Below are 19,553 nucleotides of genomic sequence, written 5' to 3' on the forward strand. Positions count from 1 at the left end.
TGGAGCCCAAGTATTTCCCAGAGAGTTATTACATATTAAAGTATGTATGGCTTTTACATGTAAACCAAAAATAAAATCTTGTAATCAGATTAAAATATGTTTTCCAATTGATATTTTCCCTTAGCTTTTGTTAATTGACACACATAATAATTTCAAGAGATGATAGTATATATATAAGGTATACATGGCACATGCAGCAATCTGTACACTTCTCTAGCATATACTAATATATCCATTTGAGATCTAGCTAAAACAACTGAGATGAGTGCTAACAAAATTTGGGTTATTTAAACCAGGCTGTATGAGAGTACAGTTGGTTTTCAACTGTGTGTGACAGAAAATGATTGTTGACTCTAGCTCAGTGTTCTTGAATACTTGTTTCTAGTCTTAATATAAATGTAATTTGTATATAGATACATAATGCTAAACTGACTTCATTTCTTTATGGATTTTAGGGTACAAGTTTCAGAGTATTCATTTGGGCTTAAGCAGCAGGGAGCAGAACAGAATTGAGACTGGGATAGCTTAGCATTTGGGTATACTAGATAATGTGCCTAGAGGCAGATAATCGGAATTTTTGAGTCAGATATGAATTGAGACTCCAGGTGAAGAAGTGAATCTGAAACCAGGGAGGCAAACAGAATTCAGGTTTATAGATAAACCAATTGAACATTAGGGGAAAGCAGAAGACCAGAAACTAGGCAGACAAGTTAGCAGAACAAGATAATGAAGTACTATTAAGGCAGATACTTTAATCTAGACAGATAATTCATAGGAACCAAAAAGGCAATAGCTGACTTTCATTTTGAAGCATGCTTTTGATAAAAGGTGATGATTTTCATAAGCTTCCCATTAAACCAAATGCCAGTCTCAAGTTTTGGTTTTTATAATACTTGTTGGTATTAATAGAAGTGGAAAATAATGACAGTCTAGCAGGAATAGAGAAGGTGCCCACAGCATATAAGGCCACATTCTAAATACTACTGGGAATATATATTCCTTTGCTTTTTAATTTTTTTTGCCTGGTTGGATTTAAAAATTCATATTTCTGAAGTTTGTCTGAGACAGAAGTTAAAGATTTTTTGACAGTTCACAAAATCAATAATTCTTTCTTAATTATATATTTTATTATTTCATCCCAGAAAGGAGCCACATTCTTAAAAGATAACTCTCAGAAAACCATATGAGTGGCTTTCAAATTTGTATTTATCCGTAGGCCATTCTTCAAATCATTCAGCTGTCATTCGACATAATATTTATTACTCGTCTGCTATGTGCTGGGCATATTTTAGAATAAAAAAGCCGGGAATAAGGGAGGAAATTGTATGTAACAGATTAACAAAATACCTTATAATAAATGTGTAATTGATATGGAGGAGTATACCTAAACCACCTTGCTATTTTTTTTCTATTTGACCTATTCATTCCCTTTCTTTTTCCTGTATTCTTTTAGAGTGTGTAATTTTTATGATGACATTTTATGTTTTATTGACTGTTAAACTATGCTTTTTGTTTTGTTTTTAGTGTTTGCTTAAGCATTTACAGATTATATTTTAACATGCCTCAGTCTACTTTCTAATAATATTTTTTTCACTTGACGTATTGGATAAGAACCTACAATGAATGGTGTACTTCCATTTCCTTTTATTCTCTTTTGTGCTAGTTTTGTCATATATTTATTACTGCCTATGTTATAAACTCCATACGACACTGATAATATTTTTGCTTTAAACAGTTACCTGTTAAAAGTTTTAAAAAATAAGAAAAAGCTTGTTTTACACATACCACATATTGACCATTCCCAGTACTTTGATTCTTTGTGTAGATCTACTTTTCCATCTGATATTTTTCCTTCTTTTTGAGTAGTTCACTTTAAGTTAATTTCTTGTAGTGATGGTCATTTGATAACCTCCTTAAGGTTTTGTATTTTGTCAGATCTATTTTATATTTGTCTTTGCTTTTTATTGAAAGTTTTATTGGGGTATAATTTGCATCCATACATTTACCACTTTTAAGAATACAATTCAATGATTTTTAGTGTATTTAAAGGGCTGTGCAACCACCCCCACATTCTAACTTTAGAATGTTTCCATCACCCTGAAAAGAAACCTCATTTTTATTTGCGGTCATTCCCACCCTGTCTTAGGCAATCACTTATCTACTTTTTGTCTCTAGATTTGAATTTACTGGATGTTTTGTATAAGTAGAATCATACAGCATGTGGTCTTTTGTATGTGACTTCTTTCACTTAGCATAATGTTTCTGAGGTTCATTCATGTTGTACTGTGTATCAGTACTTCCTCATTTTTTATTATAAAAAAGTATTACGTTGTAATACCCCTTTTTGTTTATAATGTATCAGTTACTGTCTGGCATTTGTGTTGTTTCCACCCTTTGCCTACTATGAATTGTGCTACTATTAATATTTGGATACCATTCTTTTTGTGGATAGATGTTTTCACTTTGGGGGAAATACCTAATTGTCTTACCTAGGTTGGTAAAATTCTGGATGTATACCTTGGAGTGAAATTGAAATTGCTGGGTTATATAGTAAATTTATGTTTAACATTTTAAGAAATTGCCAGACTTTTTCAAGGTGCCTGCACCATTTTACAGTCCCAATAGCAATATAGGGTTCTCCAATTTCTCCATAGCCTTCCAACCCTTATTATCAGTCTTTCTGATTATAGCCATTCTAGAGGATGTGAACTGGTATGTCATTGTGGTTTTGATTTGTACTTTCCTAATGACTAGTGATGTTGAACATCTTTTAATGTGCTTACTGGCTGTTAGCATATCTTTTTTTGGAGGTAAATATATCGATTCAAATATTTTGTCCTTTCTTATTGAGTTTTAGGAGTTCTTTATGGATTATAGATGAGTCCCTTATAAGATCTATAATTTGCAAATGTTTTCTGTCTAGATCATGTCTTTTTATTTGCTTGATAGTGTCTTTTGAAACACAAAAAGTTTACATTTCTTTTTATTATTTTTTCTTTTGATGTCCTGTCTAAAAATTGTTGCTTAACCAAAAGTCATGAAGATTTACCCTTATGTTTTCTTCTAAGAAGTTTTGTAGTTTCAGTTCTTACACATAGGTCCATGATTTATTTTTCATTAATTTCTGCGTATGGCATAAGGCAAGGGTTCAAATTAGTCCTTTTGCATGTAGATAACTAATTGTTTTAGAATGATTTGTTGAAAACACCCTCTTTTCCCCATTGAACTGTCTTGCACCTTATAAGAAGTATGTGTTGTGTATAATGTGAAGGTTTACTTTACTCCTGGGCTTGTCTGTCTGTCTGTCTGTCTGTCTGTCTGTCTGTCTATCTATCTATCTATCTATCTATCTATCTATCTATCTATCTATCTATCTATCTATCTATCTATCTATCTTCTTATGCCAGTACCACATTATCTTGATTAGTGTAGCTTTAGAGTGAGCTTTAAGATTAAGATAAGATGTATTCATGCCCCAAACTACTTGTGTTATTTTAGATATTCTGTTTTAGATATTCTGTTTCCTTTGCATTTTCATATGAATTTTAGGTTTGCCTTGTCAATTTCTGCCAAAAAAGCCTCCTGGGAGTTTGATAGAAATTGCCTTAAAATTTCTGTCTAAAAGAAGTCAATTAGATTTATTGCCTTAGATTTATAAGATGTAACATTTGCCGTCTTAACAAGAAGACATCTTAACAAAGTCTTCTGATTCATGAACATGGAATGTCTCTTCCATTATTTGCATATTCTTTAATTTGTTTGTTTTAACTTTTATTTTAAGTTCAGAGGTACAAGTGCAGGTTTGTTACATAGGTAAACTTGTGTCATGGGGGTTTGTCATATAGATTATTTCATCACCCAGGTATTAAGCCAAGTACCCCCATTGCTTGTTTTTCCTGATCCTCTCCCTCTCTGCTCACCCTCCACCTTCTGAAAGGCCCCAGTTTGTGTTGTTCCCCTCCCTGTGTCCATGTGTTCTCATCATTGAGCTTCCACTTATAAATAAGAACATGCAGTATTTGGTTTTCTGTTCTTGCATTTGTTTGCTAAGGATAATGGCCTCCAGCTCCATCCATGTCCCTGCAAAGAACATGATCTCATTCTTTTTTATGGTTGCATAGTATTCCATGGTGTATATGTACCACATTTTCTTTATCCAGTCTACCATTGATGGACATTTATGTGGTTTACATGTTTTTGCTATTGTGACTAGTTCTGCAGTGAACATATGCATACAAGTGTCTTTGTAATAGAATGATTTCTATTCCTTCAGGTATATACTCAGTAATGGGATTGCTGGGTTGAATGGTATTTCTGTCTTTAGGTCTTTGAGGAGTCACCACACTGTATTCTACAATGGCTCAACTAATTTACACTCCCATGAACAGTGTATAAGTTTTCCTTTTTCTCCAAAACCTCACCAGTGCCTGTTTTCTTTTTTTTTTTTTTTTTTTTTTTTTTTTTTTACTTTTTAGTAATAGCCATTCTGACTGGTGTGAGATCCTATCTCGTTGTAGTTTTGGTTTACATTTCTATAATGATCAGTGATGTTGAACTTTTTGTCATATGATTGTTGGCCACATGTATGTCTTCTTTTGAGAAGTGTCTGTTCATGTCCTTTGCCCACTTTTTAATTTTTTTTTTTTTATTTAAGTGACTCATGGATGCTGAATACTAGACCTTTGTTAGATGCAGAGTTTGCAAAATTTTTCTCCCATTCTGTAGGTTGTCTTTTTACTCTGTTGATAGTTTCTTTTGCTGCACAGAAGCTCTTCAGTTTAATTAGACTCCATTTGCCATTTTTTGCTTTTGTTGCAATTGCTTTTGGTGTCTTTGTCATGAAATATTTGCCCGTTCCTATGTCCAGAATGATATTACCTAGGTTGTGTTCTATGGTTTTTATAGTTTTGAGTTTTATATTTAAGTTTTTAATCCATCTTGAGTTAACTTTTGTATATGATATAAGGGAGGGATCTAGTTTCAATCTTCTGCATATGGCTACAGCAACATTTATTTAACAGGGCATCCTTTCCCCCGTCTTTTTTTTTTTTTTTTCAGCTTTGTTGAAGATCAGATGGTTGTAGGGGGTGTGACCTTATTTCTGGGCTCTTTATTCTGTTCCATTGGTCTATGTGTTTGTTTTTATACTAGTACCATGCTGTTTTGGTTATTGTAGCCTTGTAGTAGAGTTTGAAGTCAGGTAGCGTGATGCTTCCAGCTTTTTTCTTTTTGCTTAGGATTGCCTTGGTTATTTGGGCTTTCTTTTTGTTCCAAATGAATTTTAGATTAGTTTTTTTCTAGTTTTGTGAAGAATGTAATTGGTTGTTTGATAGAGATAGCATTGAATCTATAAATTGCTTTAGGCAGTATGTATGCCAGATAAGTTTTTATTAGTTACTAGACTAATTGTGCATTGTACGCTATTGAGTACTGAAAATTCTTTTGTTCCTATAAATATTCCTGAGCTTGTTTCTTTTTTTTCATGATACTGTTAAGTTACTTGGAAGTAGCTTGATCTTTTCAAACATTGCCATTAGGCTTGGTTAGTTAGAAACAGAGAAGCCTTTAAACTAGGCCTCATTTTCCTTATTCCTGAGGCAATAAATTTCTGAGTAGTCTAGCCAATGTCCTGTGATTTGCAGGGTTTTCCACTGGACTGATGGGAACATTAGTATTCCTGGCGCTGCTTGAGTCCTGAGGATTATGATAATTCCTTTGCTTCCTTTGCTCTGTACAAGTGATTTCTTCTATGCCCCATCTCCACCCCAATTCAAGTAGTTTCTTCATATACCAGTATTAAGCATTACGGAGCTGAAGACTGGAGAGATCCTTTGCATATCTCTCTCTCTGTGCATCTCTCTCCTCTTTGGTATCTGCTTTGTTAAACCTGGGCCTGTCTGGACTCCCAGCTTCATCTCTTCAACTCAAGAAGAGCATCAAATTCTGTCTGGATTTCCTTTTCTTGTACTACAGGCACAGCAACTGGGGCACTCAGAGAGCTCAGTTTGTTTTTTGCATTCAGGGATTACTGTTATGCATTCCTTTATGTCAAATGTCCAAAAACCATTGTTTCATATATTTTGTCCAGGTGTTATGTATTAATAGTTTCATGCAGTAGGGTAAATTGGGTCACTGTTACTTCATAATGGCTGGAAGTGGAAGTGGAGCTTATATTTTTCTGGGAAGAAACAGATAGTAAATAAAAAAATGAGTAATGCAAATTCAGATTTGGGTTGTTTAGAGAGTGTTCAGAGAATACCTCTCTGAGGACTGACTTTCAGCTTGAGACCTGAGTGGTGAGAAGTAGCAAGCCATTCAAAGATCTGGAGGCAGAGGAATCTGGCATAGGGTAAAAATCTGGCATGCGTTAATTGCTTTATTTCCCAGAGGATCTACAACTTGGCTTGTCACAATGTAGCTTGTATACCAGCAGTATTGCCATTACCAGAGGTCTTTTGAGAAGTACAGATTCTCAGGTCCCATTTCACACCTACTAAACTAGAATCTACATTTAACAAGATTCCCAAGTGGCTCATAGGCACAGAGCACTGGTTTTGTTTATTTTTTATTTTTTGGGGAGAATAAATTGAGAAAGGTTTAGTGTTTTATCTTTGTGCAGAGTTATCACACTAAATAAGTATTTGAGGAATATGAAAAGAATAACTATTTGTTGAGAATAAAAAGCTTCCAGAATGAAAAACAAGTAATAAGTATTTATTAAAAAGCTTCCAGGTCAAGTATGATGTGTACTGCCAATCCTTTATTAGAAAATTACATTGAATAGAAACTTAATCAGTTTTGTAAGATTAGCCCATTTGCTAGATAATGTAGTTCTTCAAACTCCAAACCCATCAGTTGCAATATGTTTTATAAATATTCCAGAACTATCAAGATGCCCATACTACAGAATTTTTTTCATAGGGTAATAGTTAATGAAGGGGGATTGGCTTTGGAATCAGAATTGTTTGCTGGTCATTTTGACCGGGGGTTGGGGGGGGGGCAAGACACTTAAGTTCTTTGAGTTTCAGTTTTCCTATAAAAATGTAATCAGCATGTTTCTAGACCTTTCCAGTCTGTGGCAATAAAATGAAGTGACACTTTCCTTTAATGCCTCTGTTAGGCAGGATTCTTCTGATTGTAAGAGATGGATATCCAGTTTCCATTAGCTTAGGAAAAAGGATTATTGGCTTTGGTGATCAAACCACAGGAAGTGCTGGACTGTGTCTAGATCTCAGCAATAATTATTATTTGTCACTTATTACATTTCTTCTCAGTTATTTTCTGTGATTTAGATTCATTGTCCCTCAGGGATTTTTCTTCTAGTGAGAGACATGGTCTCCACCTGCTCTAAAACTTAAAATTTCCTCCATTAGAGAGGTTGGGAGACTATCTGTCTCATATCAAGTGGAAGAATGCAGGGAAAGAGCACTGATACTGATTGGTACACATGGGATCAGATGCCCATCCCTGACCCAGTAAGTCTGGCTGAATGAAAGGTTAGGTGTGACATTTTCTAGAAGGAAAGGACTGATCTTCATGATTGGCAAAACAATACATTTTAAGTATGAGATCCAAAATATGACTACAAATTTTCGTCCCATAGATAGGTTAGTTAAGTTTTTTTCTACTAGTTTCCTTCACCGAGTTAATGTGTGAGACTACCAAAGGAATTTTAATATGTTCCATTAATCTGTCTTATTGGCTCTTTATGAACCCTACCAGCTGTCCATACTCTCAATCATTGTTATTCCAGGGATGTAGTGATGAATAAAGACAGTCTCATAATTCTCCAAGCTATGTTTCCTCATATTAATTTGCTCCCATGTGGCATTACGTGTCAGGGCAAGCTCAGTTCCCACCAAAGAAAATCTATAGGAATCCCAGACCCAGAGTCCTAAGTCCTCAACTATTATTTCAAAGAAACTCCTTTTCATGCCCACTCCAAAGCCTGCCCCATGATGGCTGACAGAATTCTTTCAGAGGAATTCTCATCCACACCCACAGGTATGGTTGAATCTCCATTACTCAGACAAGAAGATGGAAATACTGAATATTATACTTCTAAAAGTCTGTGTTATTTATTCATAAATAACACTATGTGGTTAACATGAATGGATATGTAGGACATCTTTCTCTTGTTCTAGCAGGGCACAGTCAGGCTAAAGATGAATTCAGTTTACATTGTTTAAACATTACACATCTGAATCTTCAACACTAACATTCATATTTATCGTGACTTCACAGATTTCCTCATGATGATTCTCTCAAAATATGTCTTATTCTTAAGAACAGCAACTGATGGAACCCCCCATGCTAGTTTTATAAAATGAACAAGGCCAAATTAAGTTTTTCTTCACCAGGCATATCAATGAGGTCAGTAATAATATCTTCTTTGGATAAACAAAATAGATACCATATGGGTAGTCTTTAAAGTGTTCTATATTTGCGGTATGAATAAGTTGTGGTGGTTATTTATTATAGAAGCAATTTATCAGATGAGACTCTTGAGTATGCCTGTGATTTATCATCTATTATAGTTCCATAGAGTTAAGGTGGCATTCACTCATTTATTCATTTAACTGATTTTGCATGCTTTCATTCACTTATTGAGAAATTTTATTGAATTCCTATTATGCATTCAGCAGCATGATAGACCCTGGGAAAACAGGGAACAAGACAGATTTAGTCTATACAATCATAGAACATAGATGGTAGTGGAATCTTTTGAATGAAGTCCCAAATCACTATCTGTTTTCCCTCTTGGTGGAAAAACACACCTAAAAAATCTTCCATGCTTTCATGAAGAGAGCTGCATTGTTGTTATCCCTGATGTCCTGACCTGACTCTGGGAATTATACTTGGTTTACCATAATGGTTCGTTCATTCATTCAGCTGAATGGCATTCTTTGCTTCCTGTCTCCAGCAGATCTATGTCTACTGGACCACAGGAATTAAAATTTCATGATGAGAGAACTGATACCATGATACAGTTTAAAAATATTTGTGTCCTTCTTATGTAACCAGGCATTTTTAATAAAGGAAATAACTCTTATTTATTGCTGATTATACTACTAAACTCTTTTCCCAGTGGATGTTCTAGTGGAAAAAAAAAGATTTGCTGCTAAAAATGATTTGCTGCTAATTTTGTACTTGTTCTTGAAGTATTTTGAGACATTATTGTTACATTGTTGTAATTTGACTTGAACTAGTCCAATAGTAATTGTTATATTAACTTGCTATTCACAGGGAAGTAAAAAGAAACACAAATAGGATATGGTGAAACAACCTGAGAAAACAAGATAATCTACATATTTTCATTTTACTTGTGTAGATTGCAAAGTAAACAATAACTATTTTCTCTTTCTGAGCCCATTTCTCCCTCTGCCTCCTGCCCTAATTCTTTCTTTGTTCCTCTTTTCCAATCTTCTGGAGTACAGTTGTTGATACTCCAATTTCTCTCATCCTATTGTCTCTTAAATTGTCCTCTCTCACTCTGTTGAACAGCTCTTGTGAAAGTCCCCAACAACTTTTTTGTTTCTACATATAAGTTCTCAGTACTCATCTGTCTCAGGCAATGGAAATGCCATCCTTCAACTTTCTCAGGCCAAAAACCTTGGCATCATCCTTGATTTCTGGTTTTCTGACCCCAGAGTCAAGTGGAGCAGTGACATCTTGGGGTATGATAGCTGCTCACTTGTTAACTCAGCTGTTTCTCATTTTTCCTATATTATTCTTTGTCTCTTTTGCTGAATATTGCATTATATTTTTTGAGGGCTAGCATCCCTATCTTTGTGATCACCCCTGCTTTAGGCCTTAAAAGTATTGAATTTCTTGAGAAAGCTCTGTTGTTCTCTCTTAATATCTTTAAAGTGGAAAGGAAATATTACCAAGAGAAGCCCCTTTTGACAATTTAAGTGAATGAGGACCTTAAAGCTAAGAAGCAGACTATTAGATTAGAATGTAGGAGAATCCTGACTGAGATTGCGGCAAGCGGTGCCATCAGACAGATGCCAAAGGACAAGGACTCCTTCCAAACCCACTTTTTGTCACATTTTTTTTTTCTGGAGCTAACCTGCCAGTGAGTCCCAATAGCTCTTCAACAGGAGCCAAAATTGTACATGAAGATAGAAATCATGAATAGCTCCTCATAATATGTGGATGATATTTGTATCAGTAAAGAAGTGTTTTAGTACATATGGAGCCCTATTGAGTCTTGCTCTAAAGGATATGGTAGTTTTCTAGGAAAATTGAAATAGACGATTGTACATTAACACAGATTTATACAAATAAAAACCATAAGAATAGATTGTAAGAATACTTATAAAGGATTTGGACATTTGATTTATTGGAAAAAATATTTGTAGACTTACAAACTGTGACCCAACAATGGTTGAAACAAAAATTTAGGATAATTAGTGCATCAATACAAAGTCAGAAATCCTTTTAATGTTGGTGTTTCCATTCATTGTGTTATTCTAACTCTATATAACCTCTTAAAGAAACACCATCCATACTTAGAATTTCTCCTGGTCCCAAATCCATATTTCTAACTCTTTTCTGACAATCTGCATTTGGACATTCTCTAGCCTCCTCAAACTCAATTAAACAATGTTAATAGCCACAGTTTGTTGAGGGATTACCATTTTTTCTAGGCAGTATTCTAAATGCTTTATTTGATTAGTTGATTTAACCCTCAGAACAATTCTAAGTTGGTTCTTTTATTACCTTAGTTTTATAGAAAAAGAAACAGTCTTCAGGAGTCATTTAATATCCTTGTGACTTGCCCAAGGTCACATGGATATTAAGTGACATTTCTGAGTGCAAAGCCTATATTCACAACCACTGCGATTACTTTCAAAATACTATTCTTCAGGTGTTCTCTCAAATTGCTTCTTTTACTGTTTTTTATTTGTGTGTATTGTTTAACAGTACCACTATCCATCAAGCCAGAATCCTAGACATATTTCTCTTCCTCATTCACTGCATCTGAATAGTCAGCAATTCACATCTATTTTTCCTCCTATATCTCTTGGGACCATTTCCTTTTATCCATCATCACTACAGCTTCATAGCTCAGGCTCTTATCCTCTTTTATTAGCTTACTAACTAGTCTCCCTGCCACCAACCTTGCCCCAACATTTTTCATGTTATAACTTAAGTGATCTTTCTAACTGTTTAAGATCTTTAAAGAGCTTCTCTATCACCTATAAAATAAAGCCAATCTCCTGAGTATGGCAAATATGGAATTTTGTAATCTGGTCCTTGCCTCATGTTCATCCTTCTTTCCTGCTACATCCTTTGATATATCCAGCGTTTCAGTTATAGAAAACTTTTTATAGTTCTTGAACATGCTATTCTTCCTTTCTGGAATACTTCTATTCTTCCCTATAATCCATTTTACACCTTTATTACAGTAGTTATCATATGAACTATTAAATAAATGTTTGTCTTTCTCCACTTCCAAATACTATCTTTTACATTAAGTCAGAATTTATTGGAATTTTGTGAATTGTTATATCTGAAGGAGAGACAGTGGCAGACTTGGAGAAAGCAATGTTCTGTCTTATTTGGCCAAAGAAAGACTTAAACCACCTGGCTCAGGAGATTACCATTGTAGGATTTCTCACCCTGACACAGTAGTTATCAGCCCAATTATTTTCTGTCAAGAAATGGGATCCCATGCATCTTCCTCAGTGTTTTCTGAATGAACTGGAAGAAGCCTAAATATAAAGCAGCATTGGCATAAATCATTCTTGATAGAAATACTTTATTTTTGGCTTGACAAGTTTCATTCTTTTAAAACTGGCCATAGTAACAACACTGAGTTTGGATCTGGAGCTCTTATTCTTCTTTGTGGTAATTAGAATTGGAGCAAATATTTCACTGGCAACCTTTACAAGTTAGAGATCAGTTATAACATGATGCAGAAAGTAAGTGCCTTGGAGGCAGATAGCCTGGGTTGGGATTTCTGCTGCTTATAGCTGTATGAAGTTCAGCAAGTTATTTAACTTCACTCAGCTTTAGTTTCTTCATATATAAATGGAGGTAAAATGCATACTTCTCAGGGTGATACGAATGGTAAATTAAATAATTATATAAAAGATTTGGCACATACCTGACATGTAATAAACACTAAGTAAATGGTCGGTTTCATTTTTAAACAGCGGATGGCACATTGTCCTAATAATCCTAATATAGTGCTACATGTTGTCTTCTAAATAATTATAAATATTTAAGCCAAGTGTGTGTGTTTTTCTTTTAAGAGTTGTAGTTAGAGTAATGGAAAGTATGTATATCAAGTTTGGAATAGGTGATGCATAGGCACTTCTATCAGAATATCCTTTGAAAAATACAGAATCCTTATCCTCACCCCAATTTACTAGCTTAGGATCTTTGGATATGGAACCTAGGAATCAAAAATTTTCAGAAGCATCTGAGATTATTCTGAAGCACCTCAGGTTATTCTGACAAACTCTTTTGTATGTTTTAAAGTTGACCTCAGATATGATGTCCATTGGGAAGTCTTCTCTAATATCCCCTATAAAATAAAGCCAATCTCCTGAGTACGGCAAATATGGAATTTTGTAATCTGGTCCTTGCCCTCATGTTCATCTTTCTTTCCTGCCACATCCTTTGATATATCCAGTGTTTCAGTTATAGATAACTTTTTATAGTTCTTGAACATGCTATTCTTCCTTTCTAGAATACTTTTATTCTTTCCTATAATCCATTTTATACCTTTATACCTCCACCCCAGTCTGGAACAGGTGCCCCTTCTATTTCTGTAATATACCTGTCATATTGTCCTTGGACATGTCTGATTGTTTGTCTCCCTTCCAGACTGTCAGATCTCTGGGGCAGTGACTTTGCCTTTCTAGTGCTTTGCATAGTATTTAGCCCATAGAGGGTATTCAGTAAATATCTATTAAATGAATAAACAAGTTTTGTGCATCTTTCTGGATGTATGATGTTATGTTTCTGAAAAGTATCATTTAATTCAAACACATATCAAAATTAATTTTCTCACAAAAATAAAAGCAAATTTTAGTTATTTTGTTTTTTACTATTTTATTAATATTGAATTAAGATAATATTTTAAAAATCTTAATGAAGTTTCCCCCATACATTTATTTAAGTGCCTTGTTTTCTTCATTTAATCATTGGCATTTCATATTTCAGGATGGATAATGCAGCAGACAATCTGGCTTTAAGTTTCAGAAGTCTTAATCTAGTTGGACACAGGTTCCAAATAATAGCATTGTGAGAAAAGATGAAGAGCCAGGCTGTCCGTATCAAAAGATTCTCCAGAATGGAAGAGAGGAAGAATTGGAAGTAGTAAGAACTTCATCTGTCAATGTGTAACCTTAAGAAAAGGCTGTGTGCTTTTTCCACTAACTGAGCCCTGCTTTGGGTTTCGGAAGAGAGAAAATAACAGGTAATTCAGTTAGGTTTATAGAATTTTAAAGAAGAGACAACTTGTGTCCCATTCCCAGTTAGAGGATTTGAAAGTTTCCCTCATTCCTGAAGCAGGCTGGGAGAAGTAGGATAGACATATTCATATAGTAATAAAGGATCAAATCTAAGAAGTTATTTGGATATTACATTTTTCTAGTAAGAAGTTCCATTTCATATGTGCAACATAATTCCATTGCTTTAAATGTGATGGAAATAATAAATATAAAAGAATATCATTCCCCACTCCCAGAACTGGTAAAAGAAGTCTATAATGAAACATGCTGAAATGTTAACAGTGACTATCTCTGGTTGGTGGGATTATGAATGACTGTCATTTTCATCTTTATACTGCTCTGAATTTTGAAAAATTTCCATAATAAAAGGGCTTTTTCACTTTGGTTTGCCATTACTCATCCTTTAGTTTATGTTTCATCTCCCTGATTTACAAACTCATTAGTTGGGCATTATGTCCCTATTTGATACTCCTTTAATATTTTGGACAGCTCATTGTCTTATCTCCACAGTACACTGAAATAATCACCTGTTTCAGATTCTAGAGAGTCGGGGATCCTATCTTACTTATCTTTGTACCATCACAGAGTAAAAAATCTGTGCTTAATCTTTGTTAAATCAACTAATAAAAAAGGTCTACATAAGATTATTTTATGCTTTGCCCAAGGTACAGTTTCAGATAAGATTTTCTCTCTATTAGGAAAAAATCCCTTTACATAAATAATACGTAAACACATGTGAATTGTGGTACAATCTGAAAATTACAGCAAAATGAAAAAAAATTCAGATTCTTAGGTAATATAAGACCATGTAAAATGCATCTGAACACTCTTTGTTTACTAATAGTTCGGTTGCTTATGATGAAGGTGAGAAATTGCTATAGGTACATTTTGATTTTTTTTCTTATATTTTTCCCATATGACATTTGCCATCTTTCTTTGACAGGCAGAGTGCAAAGTCAATAATAAACACAAATATTTTTCTTGTTTGTCATCATTTGAGAATGTATACTAAAATTTACACATAGAACACTGTGAATAATGCTTATTTTAGTATAATTTTTCATAACTTGGGATAGAAAAGGACACATTAAGGATTAGTTACAAGATTAACTCTGTAAGTGTGATATTGATTATTTTCAAGTTAGGAATAGAAATGACACATTGTGGACCATTTAACAAAGACAGTGATAATTAGGCTTAAAGGCTGATAATTGGAGAAGTAATAAGTTGAGGCATGCATATATTTCTTGTTTATATAACAAGCAAAGGAAAATTAGATCTTTCCATAAAAACAAGTCCCCTAAGGATTTTAAATCTCTGTAGTAAAGGTGAGAAAAATGCTATTAAAAGTTAGTCATTTTGTTTTCTGGCCTACCTGTGATTTTGGCAGAATTTTTAAAAATTTAAATAGCACCTTGCTGAATGATGTGATCTTTGTTCTCTTCTAAATTATCTCTTGAGTCCAGGGGCTGTGTCTTATTATTTGTTTCTGTATAGTTGCTAGCACATGGTAGGTACTCAAATTTTTATTGAATTGAGTTAAATTAAATTAAGATGCTGCCATCTAGAACTAGAGAGTAGGCCTTCTATGAGTTTCCCTGTAGGAGGAAATTGGGACAAAAAGTGAAAATCAGGTCTTTGTTCCAATCTTCAGAAGTAGAAAAACCAGTCATGAACTAAGAGAAGTGGGACATTAGCCCAATGTTGGAATGGGGTCCCTAATTACTTATTTTATATATTCCTTTTCATAGTTGATGACCAGAGTCACTATCAGGTTGGAGTCCAAGAACATCTGTAAAAACGTAGTGTCATTTGACACCTTTAAATTTTAGTATTATATAAAGAAGTTCCTTATGATATGCCAGGTTTTAGAATGGGCATTCTTACCCTTTTTCTTAATGGTTAAGTGCCATCATTTTTAAGCTGTCAAGAAAGCATTTTTGGTATTTCTTGAGTTGGTCAAATTCAACAAAATGCTTTTATATTAATATACAGTTGACCCTTGAATAACAGAGGTTTGAGCTGCATGGGTCCACTTATATGTAGATTTTCTTCTACCTCTGCCACCCCTGAGATAGCAAGACCAATCTTCCTCTTCCTTCTCTTCCTCAGCCTACTCAAAGTGAAGACGAGGATGATGATCCACTTTCACTTAATGAACAGTAAGTATATTTTCTCTTCTTTATGATTTGCTTAACACTTTCTTTCTTCTAGCTTACTTTATTGTAAGTATATAAAACATATAACATAGAAAATATCTGTTAATTGACTTTCTGTTATTATTAAGGCTTCTGGTCAACAGTATTGTAGTTAAGTTTTGGGGTAGTCAAAAGTTATTATGCAGATTTTCAAATGCTCAGAGGCTTGGTGCCTCTAACCCCTACATCACTAAGAGTTTTAATACAAACTTTAGCCAACTGTATTTGGCAAGAGTCAACTGTATTTGACAAATCTTCAAAATAATGCTTTAAGTTGTTGAGAACATTTGTATAGGTCTCAAGGGATAAGAGATACAAAGGAATGAAACATAAATAAATGACATAAATAGTGCAGTGATGCATTTTCATATGTGAAAAATAGTAATATTTTCAAATGTTATTCTTGAACTGGTAAATTACCACTAACATAGTATTACTGTTCAGACTATATTTCTGAACCCATTGCAACCTAAAATTTAGTTATTTTATGTTAAAAAGGGCCAAAGCAAAGAACTTTCAGATCTAAGCGAGAAACTCAATACCACCAGGACTGAAAGTGTTTTCTGGAAATACCAGTGTTGGCAATACCTTTAGAATCCAGTGTTTTCTTCCAATACAATCAATAGTAGATGGTCTTTTCTCTAAGACAAACATTATGTTAATGTGCATATCTTAACACCAGGGGCTTAAAATAGCACAAGGGGGTAGGAACTGAAAGTACATGGAATCCACACTGACTTGCATACTTAAGGGATTAGTAAAATTTGAGGTCAGCAAGAGTCCCAAGATACAGGAAAGATCAAGGAAGGAAGCACACCATGGTGGCTGTATTCCTTTCCTACTGGTCACAACATGGGCAGCTGGACAGGAAGGTGGCTCTTCTGTTTAGTGCTTTCTGTTATTCCTCTGTCTGTATGGTTGGCTTGTGGCCGATCCCTACTTTTATTTCATTCTTCAGAGAGAAAAATTCCACTTTAATATTGCTGTGTATGACAGCAAGTAGCATAGTACCTCACACATAGTAGGACTGACTGAGTGAAAATCAGACTATTGTCTTATTCTAGTAGGATGTCTGGAACATTTAGTTCCTTGGACAAATTCAGTCTTGCATTACTTTAATGTGATGATTGAAATCATTGCTGTCAAATTGTACTAATAGAATCTCATTGGATTTCTAAATAGGAGCAGGCTAAACAGGAACCTATTTTTATCATCTCGGATCCAAGGAAACTTTACTGTAGTAGAAAGAGCTCCAGACTGGAAGAAATATAATATTTACCTGGGAATATTTTTCAAAAAGTATATCCTCACCTATTTCTTCTCCTCATCCCCACCAAGGATATAGCAGAATCTCCAAGGCAGATAATATGTAGTTGAGAAAAAGTTGTTCATGCAATTTGTATTTCCTGTTCCCATCTGTTTCTCTTCACTTTCTGAGTTTGAAAATCAATGGAGAAGTTGAGCTGTAAAATTCTATGATTTTGTTAGGAAAAATTTCACTACCTACTGATTGTTTTCCTGCTAGGAGTTATTAGTTTTATACATATCTTCTTCATTGGGACTTATTTAGTATGTGGATGCATTCTCTCAGGTCATGGGCATTAATTCTAATATATTCTATTAGATAGGCAGCAGATTAAATGAGGATCATTTTCTCTTTCTCCACTTTGTTGTGCTAGGCTGGTAGTTGACATCTTGGATCAGATAACTTTAGATCCATAGGCTTTCTTGATCTTTAGAAGTAGACTGTCTGCTGTTGCAACCCTGGCTAAGTCCTATTATATTGGCAGAAATAGTAGCTCTGTCATATCGTAAGCACTCAAGCAATGGTTGTTCCAGCAAAGTACCTTTGTCGTTTAATTATACACATTTAGGAAAATATTGATAAAAAGTAATTTTAAATACAATATTACTTTTATTTTGACTTTTGGAATTAAGGGCCAGACTTTTTCTTAGTTATATTTAAATTAATTTTGAAGAAATATAAGTGGGACAACATAGGCTTCTCAATGGGATAGAAACAATCTTTCTGAAGTGAAGTTACTATTTTTACTCTAACAAATTGTTTGTGATTGTTGATTATGGTCACTTGAATGGGAAGGTAGCTTTTATTCATCAGTCTGTGGTAGAAAATAAAATTGACCCCCATATCAGTAAATTCCCAGTCAGATATCTTGTTATGTAAACCCTTGGTATCAACTCAGTGTGCTATGCACAAAGTAGCCACTTAAATATATTAATCATTAGGGTTTTAAAAATAATTGTTTTCTTATAAAAATATTAGAAGCTTGTTTTAAAGAATTGTATTGAGAAGGAAAGCAGATAAAAGTTATCCATAATTCCACTTGCAATGAGCATTATGGGAAATTTTGGTGTATTGCTTAAAATTTATTCATTTCTGCTTATTAAAGGTTTTAGAATCTGGTAAAATTTTTCTTATTTAAGGTAAACTACGTTAATAGTTTTTAGTCAACCTCTTTCAATCCCTGAAAGTTCTTTATTACTCTTCATTTGTAACCTCCATACATTTAGTCTGGAGTTCAGTGATATATGGGCTTCATTACTTAAAATACTCTAGACCTATAATCACTTTTAGGAAATATGTGTAGTCACTTGATGATCCTCACAAACTACTTCTTCCTACGAAAGAGCGTATCTTTTCTTCTGTGGATTATTTAAATAATCCCTTACCCCTATTTTGTTTAAATTTTTAGGCAAAGGGATATATGCTTGGGCTGTTCTTTTCAGATTCATTGTCTTTTCAAAGTGCTTTAGTATCTTAATCATTCCTGCTATCAAAATATTTTCTTTCTCTGTCATTTTTGTTGGGAAATCATAGAAAAACAGATACTTTATTTTTAATAATGTGTGACTTACCTAAGTTTTTCACTTTTAAAATGCTGAAAATATCTGTCCAATCCTTATTGAGTCAACAGTGACTTAAATGCTTGATTTTGTTGTCGTTGGTGGTGAATACTTCAGCCTCAATAAGACTTGCTAATATTAAGGTCATCTTATCGGTTTTAAAAGCCCCCAGGTACTCAGAGCAGAACACCTAGTAAACCTTATTGACATCATCTTGCTTGAATTATGTCTCCTATGGGGTTCTGAGAATGAAGTGAGTTACTTCAAAGTGTCAAAATCAGACTGATTTGGTTGGAGGCCAACTTGGACTAGTATATATGAAAAGTGAGCATCTTAGGTGAGATTCTTAATGCCCATTAGACTTGTAGCATTGTCTGCTGTATTTTATGCTAGTAGCCAGGTGTGGGCAGAGATATAGGGCTTGGGGGATCTCTCTTACCGGCCCAGGGATCCAAGGCATTCAGTGCAAAACCTGGCCAGCAGCCCGAGTGAGTAGGAGCCATGTGACTCTGGTGAGTTGGAGTGTGCAATTGCCTCCTGCTTCAGAGCTACCTGATCCGAATACTAAGCAGAGCGAGTGCCGGGCTGAGTGTAAGACACTGAAGACACTGCAGAGCAAGGTGCTTATTCCAGAGGCGTTACAAAACATGGAGATTAAAGACCAGGGAGCCCAAATGGAGCCGCTGCTGCCTACGGTAAGAGACAACCTGCTATCACATAGATTAACCGTGTTTGCTGCAAAACCTGTTAGGCAAGTGGTCTGCTAGCTAGGTGAAGTGAGTGTACTTTTGGGGTGGTGGATAGCTCCTACGACATATGGACAGGGGTCTCCTCCCATCTTGGGAGACTGAAATGCATAAAGCAAAGCACACGATTCTCCCCCCCTTCTCAATATGGATGCACTACGGTGATGAAATGTCTCATGTTTGCTGCTGTTTGAAGAAATGGCTAGGTTTTAGCAGCAGAGGCAGTTATGTGTCTCTCTGCCTGCCTGTTACTGCTTATCTCTCTGTTTCTCAGA

At 34.7% G+C, this 19,553-nt stretch overlaps 1 protein-coding gene across 20 annotated transcripts in view; it reads left to right on the forward strand.

The window, feature by feature from the left end:
- Positions 1–19,553, forward strand: part of LOC105483348 (solute carrier family 4 member 10) — a 452,662-nt gene that overhangs the window by 41,290 nt on the left and 391,819 nt on the right. For 5 of the 20 annotated variants that reach the window (XM_011744184.3, XM_011744181.3, XM_024793273.2 and 2 more), the window contains exon 1: positions 19,013–19,227. In XM_011744184.3, the coding sequence (XP_011742486.1) occupies positions 19,180–19,227 (48 nt within the window). In that variant the 5' untranslated portion in view covers positions 19,013–19,179. Of the gene's footprint in view, positions 1–8,244; positions 8,374–13,179; positions 13,436–15,581; positions 15,632–19,010; positions 19,228–19,553 lie in introns of those variants that run through there. The other 15 variants (XM_024793279.2, XM_024793280.2, XM_011744190.3 and 12 more) reach the window with 7 other exon arrangements.

Source organism: Macaca nemestrina, chromosome 11 (assembly GCF_043159975.1).
Source record: "Macaca nemestrina isolate mMacNem1 chromosome 11, mMacNem.hap1, whole genome shotgun sequence".
In the NCBI taxonomy this organism is placed as follows: Eukaryota; Metazoa; Chordata; class Mammalia; order Primates; family Cercopithecidae; genus Macaca; species Macaca nemestrina.